This window comes from Mus pahari, chromosome 17 (genome assembly GCF_900095145.1).
Source record: "Mus pahari chromosome 17, PAHARI_EIJ_v1.1, whole genome shotgun sequence".
Lineage (NCBI taxonomy): Eukaryota > Metazoa > Chordata > Mammalia > Rodentia > Muridae > Mus > Mus pahari.
The window spans coordinates 56,473,701-56,486,035 of NC_034606.1; the positions used below are offsets into that span (position 1 = coordinate 56,473,701).

General features: G+C 39.3%; 1 protein-coding gene across 1 annotated transcript in view; it reads left to right on the forward strand.

Moving 5' to 3' along the window:
* Lrrk2 (leucine rich repeat kinase 2) overlaps positions 1-12,335 on the forward strand; it is a 142,040-nt gene that overhangs the window by 14,747 nt on the left and 114,958 nt on the right. Inside the window, exons 6-8 of the mRNA XM_029547872.1 lie at positions 559-693; positions 8,282-8,413; positions 11,774-11,893. Of these exons, the coding sequence (XP_029403732.1) occupies positions 559-693; positions 8,282-8,413; positions 11,774-11,893 (387 nt within the window). The remainder of the gene's footprint in view (positions 1-558; positions 694-8,281; positions 8,414-11,773; positions 11,894-12,335) is intronic.

Genomic DNA, 12,335 nt, shown 5'->3' on the forward strand with positions numbered 1-12,335 from the left:
TATATATATATATATATAGAGAGAGAGAGAGAGAGAGAGAGAGAGAGAGAGAGAGAGATACTAGTCATAATCAGCTGGTCAGTATCGTAGAATATTCACCTCTAATGAGACATCTTTATCATCAGTAGCCAACAACATAGTAGCTCATCCCAAAAGGTAATCTTTATTATCAGTGGGTGAGAGTCTTCGGGTGTTCATCCCAATGGACCATCTCTATTATCAAAGATCAGACTCATTCACTATTGCATCCAGTGCATCATATTTATCATGCTGGTTAGGTTGTTGTAGAAATTATAAATACTTCGTTTTCCCTAAGAATGACTGGGCTTCTAATACTTTTTCCTTTCAAAAGATGACATAACCCATTGAACACAATGCAATTTTAATGTTTTAAACAAATCTAATGTGCCAAATTCCGACGTCACTTTTGCAGAAACGTTTTCATTTAAGTACACCACGTTTGTGAATTGTTGTGCTTATAAATATATTTTGCATGAATTAACTTTTCATATCACTTTAAAGCATATCCCTGGTTTGTTCTTTTCCTTCCTGGTTTAGTTTCTGAGGAACAGCTGACTGAGTTTGTGGAGAACAAAGACTACACGGTACTGCTGAGCACGTTCGGCAGCTTCGGGAGGGACGAGGAGATTGTGTACCATGTACTGTGCTGCTTGCATTCCCTGGCGGTTACTTGTGAGTACCGTCTTGGCACGGTTTCTGCTCTGCATGTGGAGAACTGCAATGCGTGGCTTTTCTAAATGTGTTATGATTTTTAAAATTTATTTAGTTTTGTGGAGTTCGGTAGATGCTCAACATCTTCACTCACTGATTCACTTTGATTCATTCCTATCTGTTCGGACCACGCTGCATTCATTTCTAGAATTAGTGCAGGAGAAGCGGTAGCAGAAAGCAGACATGCGCACCTGGCTGATTCTGAGCTCATGCTGCAATAGGAAAGACAGACAGGATCTGAGATGGAGGCACCATTGGCAGAAATTCCTGTGGCCTTGAGAGCAAATATAGAGCAAGGCCAGAGTGCTTGAAGAGTCTTCAATGCGAAGAACTTGGTATGCAGGGATGTGTGCTGTGCAGTTGAATACAGGGACGTGGTTAGGAGCTGGACGTTAGGAACGTAATGGTGCGGAGCAGCTGGTCCCAAATCTCAAGCCTGAAACCTCAGCTACTTGGGAAGCTGCATTCAAGGCCCGCCTTGAACACATCTCACAATAAATAAAATAAAATTGGATGTACAGCTTATTGGCCAAGCGCTTGCCTTGCATGACATCTTAAGCTCAGCCCACACTACTAAAACAACAAATCAAAACCCAGAAAGATGTGGAGCAGATGATTGGCAAGTCACTCAGCAGATTTTGATTTTATGAATGTGTCTGGTATGTGTGTTTCATGTGTGTGTGTGTATACATATGTGGTGTGTGAATGTGCGTGTGCATGTTTACCTGTGTGTGTGTGTGTGTGTGAATGTGTGAGTGCATGTTTGCCAGTGAAGACTATGTGTACATGCATTTGTGTGTATACATGTGCATGCATCTATGTGTGTTTGTGCATGTGAGCTAGCATGTGTGTGTGAGTGGTATGTGAATGTGTTCATGTTGTGAGCGTATATGTGTGCATGCCTGTATGTATAAGTGTAAATGTATGTGTGTGAATTGGTACATGCATGATTGCATAAGTATGAGTGTTTCCTGTGTATACATGATGAGTGTGTAAATGTGCATGTGTTTATTCACAGATGCTAGTGTGTGTATATATAGGTATGTGTGTGTGTTCAGAGGTATGCACATCTCCAAGTACCTGTAGGAATTTCTCTTATGGAGGTGGGGAAAGGCATGAGAAGGGTTAAGTGCACACATGGTATGAGGTTTTGAATGGCCCAAAAAGCCATACAGAAGGCTTTGTACTCTGTTTGATTCTTGGTTAGCGTTTATTGATTTGATATTTAGCCATGTCATTAAAAAGCAGAGATCAGGAGAAATAGTTTTCTGTTCTAGTGATTCCTAATGGGGTGAATCATGTCTCAGATTTTGTTGTGTAAGTGCTCAGTAGCATTTCACATTTCTTTGTGTGGTTGAGCAGAATATAAGCATGCATGTAATAGCGTTTTCACTTTTATGTGTGTAAAGTCCTTTTGGATTACATTAGTAATTTAGTGTGAAGAAGCTAAACTGATACTTGCTATGTAAGATGTATAACAAAATCATTAACACTGTGGTACAATATGAATTTTATACATATGTATAATATGTGCCTATTACATACATTGCACATACAATATACAGACAATACATATATGACATCCATGTGTGGCTTCAGTTACCATAGCCTGAGTCTTCATTGCAACAGGATCAAAAAACTAATATGTCTGGGAAACAGTGCCTCTTTAATATGTTCACAAGAACACAGCATTTTATTATCTACCGGAAATCGCACAGTCGACAGGGGATGAAAATAAATAATAACCTGAAGCAGTGTCGTGTCTTACGGTTCTGAGTCATCAATGCCAGAATGACGGCTACAGTCTGCCTTGTACTTTTCCTGGGCTCTGTTCATGACTCATTGATTTTGGACTGATCTCTTTTTTTGGAATCCATTGTCTTCCACCCACTTCTGACATAATCTGGTTAAAATGTGGCAATTCATAACCCAAAGGTCAAAGCAAGCAGCAGATAACAGTGAAACAATGAGGAATCAGAAGGCTTTAACCCCAGCTCTGCAGAAACGCCTTCTACCATTCTTGCAAGATTAAGAAATATTTTAGTGTTTGACAACTTCATTTAAACATTAAAATACACACACACACACACACACACACACACACACATATATATATAAATGGTTGGTTAGTTTTAGCTGTGCATTCAGAAGCAGGAGTGTTTCCCCCATAAGTTCCCACTAGTCTTCCCCATGACTTCCTTTCATGTCAGTATCTTGTTTGAATATTTTGTCATCATATTTTTCTGTCCCCCTCCCATCTGCCTTCTCCAGGAAGTTTAAGAGTTCTGCCTCTTTTACTGGCTGTTCTCCTGGGGTGGAGGAAATAGATCCAAGTATCTTTTCATAGTTCTGATATGTGTCATAAACATGATCTCGATATTTTCCTAGGGTGAAAAAACAATATTGCAAAAATCATCATCTATAGCCTGACATAAAAGTAGTCCTCTAAGTCTGTTTATTTGAAATCTTATATGACTGTTTTTAGAATTGTACAAAGCTCTCCATGTGTATTCTGCCTTAATTTATATCTATCTATATATATAAAACATGTCACATACAATAAAGTTTGGTCAAGTTTCCCACCCCCAATTCCTACCAGGATTGCCCCCCCCATGACTACCCACCCAACTTTATGTTGTTTTTCTTCATCTTTAAAAAAACATATAAAAAATCAAAACAAATAAACAAAAGACCAATAAGACCAAAAATGTCAAAAACAAAACAAAAAGTTCACAAAAAATAATACATGGCATTTGTTTTGTGTTGGCCAACTTCAACTGGGAATGATGCTGGCCCTCAAGTGTGCTCTGCTTATCCAGTGACACTCCACTGCAGAAAACTGACTTCTGTTTGCCAGAAGATAGCAACTGCAGATAGCTTCTTGATTAGGGGATGAACCTATGTCTAATTCCCCTTCTCAGTACTGGGACCGCACCTGGCTTGAACATATACAGGCCTTGTACTTAGTCCAAGAGTCTCTGTGAGTTCAGATGTAGATCAATTTTGTTGAACCTGAAAGACACTGCTTCCTTATAATTCTCCATCACCTCTGGCTCTTACAGTCTTTCTGCCTCCTCTTTCACTTAGCTCCTTGGCCTCTGGTGGAAGAGTTTTGATGAAGACATCCCATTTAGAGCTACATGCTGACTAGTTTTATGTCAACTTGATACAAGTTAGAGTTATCTCAAAGAAGGGAACTTCAATTGAGAAAATGACTCCATAAAATCTAGCTCTGGGGCAATTTATTAATTAGTAATTAATGTGGAAGGGTTCATGCTATTATGGGTGGGGTTACCCTTGGGTTGGTGATCCTGGGCAAATAGCACCCCTGCCTCCAGGTTCCTACCTTTCTTGAGTTCTTGTCCTGACTTCCTTCAGTGATGGGCTATGGTATGGATGTGTAAGCCAAATGAACCATTTCATCCTCAACTTGCTTTTGTTTATGGTGTTTCATCATAGAAATAGTAACCCTGACTAAGACAGATGTTGGTGCCAGGATTATTGGTATTGCTGCTACAGACCTGCCCATGTTGTCCTGGGGAGGATTGTGGAAGGACTATAGGACTTTGGTCTAGAAAACCAGTAAGTGTTCAGAGCTTGGCAAGCTGCTCTGTGGGAACTTGGAAGATCAGAGTGTTGAGAGAGAGAGGCAGATGATGAAGGTCTCATGAAGTTTCAGAGGGAAGTTCAAGAGTACTTATAAGACTTCATAAGGGCCATTGCAAATTTTGAATGAAGAATGTGTGATTATGATTAGCTGGAGCTGAATCAGTTGTGGTGACAGGATAGCAGAACTACTGAAGTGAAACCTTTGCTTAACTGGGACAATCAATGCTGGTAGAGCTGGAGTTAAGAAATTATGGGTGGTTAAGAAGAGATCAGCATTGCTGAGATAAAGTCTTCTAGGCAGCATTTCCTCAGAGACCTGTGTTTCAGAGGTGGCAACAGACCTGAGAGGGGCAATTGAACTAGACATGTTAAGAATCAACCCGGTAACTTTGGTTTTGAAGACACGAAGCAGTCGTGAAGAGCGACTGAAAATGGCAGTGTAAGAGGCCAGGGTAGGCCATTGGAAAAGATATGGCCTCAGTAGCAGTTTAAGGTCCAGCACTGAAGTGGTAATGGAAAGAAGTTGAGTCTTGGCACCACAAAGAATGCTCTGGAAAAGCCATTGATGAAATGTACAAAGCCCATTTGCAGCAGAGAACCCCAGACCATTTCGAAGATCTCAGTACTATGGGATGACCACCAAGAGCAGCAGCAATGGTGGAGTGGAGCCAGCTGGGCCCTGGAAGATGATTTGTGTATGCCTCAGAGGGTGGAGAGAGAGAGAAGTAACCCAAGTCCTTTGGAGGAGCTCAGAAGATAGTGAAAAGGATCCCAGACATTAGACATCTAGTTATTTACACATCTGGAGTTTGGCTTTTATTTGATTATCACAGTACCTTGGTTCTTCCCAGTTGAAGTAAGGAAACATTTAACTGATTTTTTTATTTTACACGAACTAACTCATACTTGAGCGACTTTGAGCTTTTAAAGAGATTTTGGATTTTTATAAACACTTTAGATTTTAAAAGGGACTGAAAGGAGGCAACCTCAGTAGAGAGGCTGACTGCATAGTTTTTTAAATTAGTGATTATTGATGGGGGAGGGCCAAGTCTATTGTGGCTGGTCTCACCTCTGGACTGATGATCCCAGGTTCTATAAGTGAGAAGGCTGAAAAGGCCATGGGTAGCAAGCTAGAGAGCAGCACCTCCTCCATGGCCTCTGCATCAGCTCCTGCCTCCAGGTTCCAGCCCTTCTTGAGCTCCCATCCTGACTCCCTGCAGTGATGGGCAACTGTGTGAAAGACCAAGCCACACAAATCCCTTCCCTCTCAACTTGCCCTTGGTCACGGTGCTTTTTATCATAGCGGTCATAACCATAACAAGGACAGACTGAATTCTCCAAAGTCTTTCACAATCCATACATTGTTGAGTTGTAGGTCTCTCTGTTGTTTGTCTTCTACAGCCAGAAGGACTTTTCCTGATAAGAGTTGAATGATGCATTGATCTGTGGGTATAGCAATAGGTCACTACAAGTCATTCTGTTGCTGTGTTCCTTAGCAGAATAATAGTGTTAGGTTTTCCCTTAGGCCCAAGACCGATCTAATTTTAGAATTTTGGCCACTGTAGCACTGTCAGGCATGGGTTCTATCTCGTGGAGTGGGCCTTAAATCCAACTGCTAAGATGTGATTGGTTACTCCCATAATACTTATGCCACTCTTACATCAGCCTATCTTGCAGATGGGTCACTAGTGTAGGTTGTAGATTTTGTAACTGGATGATATTGGTGGATACTTTTCTGCTCTGGTACAGTCCCTTCTAGTACCTCTGTGTACAGTCCCTTCTAGTACCATGAACGCTAGTTAGTCGGGGTGAAACTTCTATTTAGGAACCAGTTCGACCTCTCCGTGTTTGATGACATAAGTGCTGTCTCCAGCACCAGAGCCTTACCACCAGGTTTTAGAAAACAACCAACAACCCTGACAACAGCCTATGATGTGTGGGGGAAGTATGTTCCCTGAGACCCCTCTGGTCATATAGACTCAACTTATGCAACCTATCTATTCCTGATACTGTAGGTTTTACTTGGCAGCCGCATGATACGTAATTGAGGAGTTGTCTCATCTAATATTTGGTGACTCTACTTAGATTCTTTCCATATATGCATATATTTTAGAAAGTTTCTACAGTAGTGGGTTTCCATATGATTTTTAAGATGCTCTTTTAATGTAAATTGTACCCCTTATTCTCCCCTTTACCCTTCTCTTCCCCATTTAGTTTCTCCTTTATTACTACCTCACACTATATTGTGTTTTCCCTTGCTTGGTAGATCCTCTTCTCCACGTTAGTCCCTTACTAGCTACCTAAACTCTTATTCCAACTGCCACACACATATCAAACATCATCAGCTACATATAAATCATGCAGTACCTGTCTCCTGGGGTCTGAGTTACTTCACTCAGGATGATTTATTCTAGCTCCATTCACTTGCCTTAAACTTCCATAATTTAAATTTCTAAGCAGCCGGATAGTATTTCACTGCATAAGTGTACCTGCCACCTTCTCATTATCTGTTCACCAACTGATGGATTTCTAGTGGATTTTTAGTGTCTGGCTATTATTAACACAGCAGCATGAACATGGATGAGCAAGGGTCTCTTTAGTAGGGATGCAAGATCATCTGGGTATGTTGCCAAGGGTGGCAGAGCTGGATGTTTCTTATAAATTTATTTTTCAGCTATTTTCAGGAGCTACAACACTGATTTCCACAGTACCTATACAAGTTTGCACTTCCACAAGCAGTGTGAACGTGTCCCCCGTACTTGCTAGTATGAGCTTTGACTTGCTTGCTTTTATTGATATTAGCCATTCTGAGAGGAGTAGAGTGAAATTGCAGAGTAGTTTGAATTTGCTTTTCCATGATGACTAAGCGGGTTGAACATGTCTTTACGTGCTTCTCTGCCATTTGTGTTTCATGGTTTGAGAACTCTCTGCTTAGTTCTGTGCTCCATCTTTAAACTGGTTTCTTTCCTAGATGTTTCTGTTTTCTCTTTTTTTAGTTCTTTATGTATTTTGGATATCAATCCTCTATTGGATGTGATGGTGTACTTTGCCATACAGAAGCGTTTCAGTTTTGTGGGTGATTATTTGTTAATTGTTGTTCTTGGTACCTGTGCTATCAGTGTGTTCTTCATGAAGTCCTTTCCTGTATCAATGAATTCAGGATGGCTTCCAACTCTTTTCTTTTACCGTATTCAAGGTGTCTTGTCTTATGTTGACATTTTTTTTCCATTTGGAGTTGAGTTTTGGACAGGGTGATAAGTACAGATATATTTTAATTCTTCTATAGTCAGCCATCCAGTTTAATCTGCACTATTTGTTGAACATGATGTGTCTTTCTCCAGTGTGCATTTTTAGCTTCTTTGTCAAGCATCAGGTGTCTGTCATTGTGTGGACGTATGACTGGGTCTTCAGTTTAATCTCATTGCATCAATTGTTATGATAACACCAATGCATGCTGGTTTTATTACTATGCCTCTATAATAAAACTTGAAATCTGAGATGGTGGTATCGCTGGAAGTTCTTTTATTATTAAGGAATGCTAGCTACTCTGTCTCTATGTGTGTTTCCATATGAAGTTGAAAATTCTTCTTTCCACTTTTGTGCATAATTTTGTTGGAGTTTTGATGGAGATTTCATTGAATCTGTAGATTGCTTGGGTAGGATAATTTCCACAATATTAATTTTACAGATGTCTTAATTTTTAAATCAAGGAATGTGATGCAACTAATCTATTCTCATGCCAAAGGAAAGTTCTAACATTGTAGTGTTAGCAACTAACAATGTAGGATCTTTATAGTTATTTGATAGAGTGTGCTGTTTGCATATGGATCTGTACCCATCACATTGTCCTGTATTTGCAGGGCTCATTTGAATGTATATTAGAAAGAAGAAACTTTCTCCCTTTTAGTTAATTGTGATGATTATTATTTTTTAACTTCAGGCAGCAATGTGGAGGTCCTCATGAGTGGGAATGTCAGGTGTTACAATCTTGTGGTGGAGGCCATGAAGACCTTCCCCACCAGTGAAAACATCCAAGAGGTGAGCTGCTCCTTGCTGCACAAACTTACATTAGGTGAGTTAAACTTTTCCATGTCTTATCACAAGCTGGATCATATACATGCATGTAGCTTCCTTGTGGTCTATGCCATGCGCCAGTAGCATCTTGATAAACACTGGATATACATACTGTGAAGTAGCAAATGGTTATAAAAGAAACACACAAAAACCTAGAGAGGTGGTGGCAATGAAATGTCTGCATTTCATTGTCTGGAGTGATCCCTGGGAATGTTTGTTGTTGGGTGGTATCTAAACGATGGTTGCTAACTCTGACGTGTACTTCTATACCTATGCGAATAGTGTGAAGCAGAAATCAGAAAGAGATATTATCATCCAACTTAAGAATTAGTGTATATGGTCTACAGCTTTAGATTTAGGTGTATACTCCAAAGAATCAAATCAGTTCACTCTGGAGACCTTGCATATCTATAGTGATTCTATCATAGAAGCCAGATTATGGAGACATCTTGGAAGCCCTTTAGAGCACATGAGGAGTGTATGAGTTTCCCTGGTTTTCTGTCACTTGGTCCATTTGATTTCTCTCGATAAGTATTCTATAATTTAAATTACTATTGCTGAGATATGATATCTGAAACATGAATGGGTGATGCGCTCACATATTTTCTTCCTGTGTCTTATATCTTGGCTTTTCATTGGTCTTTTACTACTCTATGCCATTTGAGAATTAAGTTTCCCAGTTTAGAAGTTTATTAAAGTTTGTATGGGAATGACACAGAATGTGTAGATTGTGTTATGAAGAACTGATGTCTCTGCACTATCATTTCCTCTCTACAGTCTGTAGAGGTTTTAGGTATCTTCATTAATTATTTTTAGCTGCTTTATTTTCCTTATAATTGTAGTTGGCATCTGTTTTGAAATTATGTCTCTGAGATGTGCCTGCATAAAGAAGTAAAAATGATTTTATCTGCCTGCCTTTCTTTCTATTTATTTCTGACATCTCTTTTGGACATATATGCAGATTATCTAAGTTAATGGTTTGTGCACGGTGGCAGTCTGAGCCCACCCTTCCCACTCATTATGTTGGTTACTCCTCTGCCTGTCTTCTTGCGTGACCCAGAATCCCGGACACAATGCTGAATGGAAGCAGTGTTTGACACCATCCTTGTTCTCTTCCTGATTGTAGAACCAAAAACTTCCAATATTCTTTCATCCAGAATAACATGTATCATGTGATTTTTTTTTTATAGTTTCAAAATCTAGCTTGTTTTTAATGGCACATTTCTTTTTATCAAGTTGAGAAATTGTCTTTTTTTCTTGCTTATTTCTACTTTTGTATTTTCCCCCTTTAAAGAAACAAAAACCACAAATGAGCATTAAACTTTATTAAATCCCAAACATTGCATGTAAAGATTTTTCTTCTTTTCTTTTGATGCTATGAAATTATATCTATAGATTTCCAAACAATAAGCCAAGGTCAAATTTAAGTTGATGATTTATTTAATTTTTAAGGTATATTTCTGATAAATCTCTTAATATTATATCTTTCAGGTAACCTTAATTGCCTTGTTTTCCCTTCAACCCATTACTTATTAAAGCATGTCTATTTATTTAATCACCAGTGCAGTTATTTTGTATTCTATATCTGGTATCTAACATGTGAGGTCTGTGGACATCTTGTTTTTCATGAATAACAGTCACCAAAGCTCATTTGCTTGTATTTCTGTGAGTTTCAGTTCTGTGGAGTTCAAGATCTGAGCCTTCCAAAGGTTTACATAGCAGATACCTCTCTAGTGACATTTGGAGTCATAGCACAGGAGGGACGGAGGGCAGGGGGCTCTTTAAGAAGTGAAGGTTCAGACCTTCTCTCTTAGAGACAATGCAGCTATCATGCTTTCCCACAGGCTGTAAGCAGACTCCCTTGTTCTCACATCAGAACTCCTGTGTGACTTCCTGTAGATATCATCTGATCTCTAAGATACCCACCTTGGGGATTTCTCTCTGTGAACAGAATGATGGACTACAGAGCAAGTAAATGATAAGGCAGATAACTGTCCTTTCTCCTAAAGAATCACCAGCAACATTTTATAGAACTTTAGGTTTTTAGGTTACTGTATTAGACATTAGCTTTACATCATTTTCATTTTGAGCAGGATCCATCAGCATCTGAAAAAAAAAACTTACTGTTGTGATTTTGTTATACAACATTGTGTTTTTATGTCCACATCCCTTGTATAATTAAAAAAAATAGGAGAGCTCCTTGGTAGATTCAGTTAAAAAGAGTTTCTAAAAATCTGACTTATTATTATTATTATTATTTTGTACACAGAACTTCAGTTGATTTCTTTCTTTTTTGGTCATTTATTTAAATGTATTAAGACTGTTAGATATGATTACATAATCATATCACACCCTCCTTCCCTAGATCCCAATAGACATGTGTGTTTACATAAGCTTTTGATCCATGGCTTGATCTGGAGTGGTGATATATTGTTGTCTTCTCCACATTGTTGTGAGGGTCTTTTGCTCAGTAATGTGTGTCTCGTCCTGGGTCATTTATCCTATGAAGGAGAAACTCTCTGGCTTTGAGTGCAGATTTCTGCATATTCCTGTGGTTATCAGAGGCGTGGAGAGGAGGGGAAAGCGGAGGAGTCAGTCAGTGAGTGGGTACTGAGCTCTCTCGTTAGATACGAGTAAGAACTGTGCCACCCTGTTGTACAGTGGAGTGAGTTAGATAGGGATAATGTACTGTGGGCATTAGAAAGCTGGAAGAAAGGAGTGTGGCGTTTCTACTGCCAGAAGAATAAATGTGAGGAGATACAGATAGATATTTGCTGACTTAAACTTTGTATTACATCGAAACAGTGGATAGTACCCCAGAGGTGTGTACACATTTTTGCCTTTGGTCTCAGTTGAAATATATGTAAAATAATTTACCTGGAATTATAATTAGAACAATAACAAAATGACAAAGTATTTCCCATGAAATGTAGAGCTCACATGCTGGTCTGTACCTTTATAGGGGGAGATGTTTGCAGGTTGCATTGCAAGAAGGACACAGTTGTGTTAAAGGCTGATCCTGAGAACATTGTGACAACTAGGAATACTATAGTGCCGTGTACAGGAGATGCCCAGTTATTTTTGCGTGATGATTTGAGGAGTTAGAACTGACTTAAGCAGATATGTCTTTGGTCTTACTCAGCCAGCAAAGTCTAATAAGACAGACAATGGTAGGAACCAGAGTTTCAAAAAGTCCCTTTGATTTAATGTACACCACTATGTTGTAAAGATCGATTTACTGATTTAATATGTACTCTCATGCTATTAGATAGATTTATTGACTTAAACACTGCTACATAAGTAAATGCATTTTAGTTTGCTTGGGTTAGAGTTTACAGAGTGTTTCACTTTACTTTAGGTAATTTTTTCAACATCCTGGTGTTGAACGAAGTGCATGTCTTTGTGGTAAAAGCGGTCCGACAGTACCCGGAGAACGCAGCCTTACAGATCTCCGCACTCAGCTGTTTAGCGCTCCTCAGTAAGTCCCCTGACTAACCAGGAACTCCTTTTTCTCCTTTTTAAGTGCTGGGGGTTAAAGGCCCTTCTTCCAGCCAGGAAGATGCTCTCAGAGCACCACGTGTTGGCATCTCCCTGTTCACGTGCTATATCAAGAACCAGGCAATCACTTCAGATAATCCTTCTCTAGATCATCTAAGGGTGGTGGGCACCCACCTCCTCACATGATGAAACAGCAGTTATGCATGTGGAAGATATTAAAAATGGCTTCATGATTAATGAAGGGTAGTTAGTAAAGAACATTCTGTTGAGAGCATTGAAACCCACACTTAGGTTTGGCTGTTCAAGCTGCTGTTTGGTGGTTATTTATCCTCTTTCTTTCTTTCTTTCTTTCTTTCTTTCTTTCTTTCTTTCTTTCTTTCTTTCTTTCTTTCTTTCTTTCTTTCTTTCTTTCTTCTTCTTCT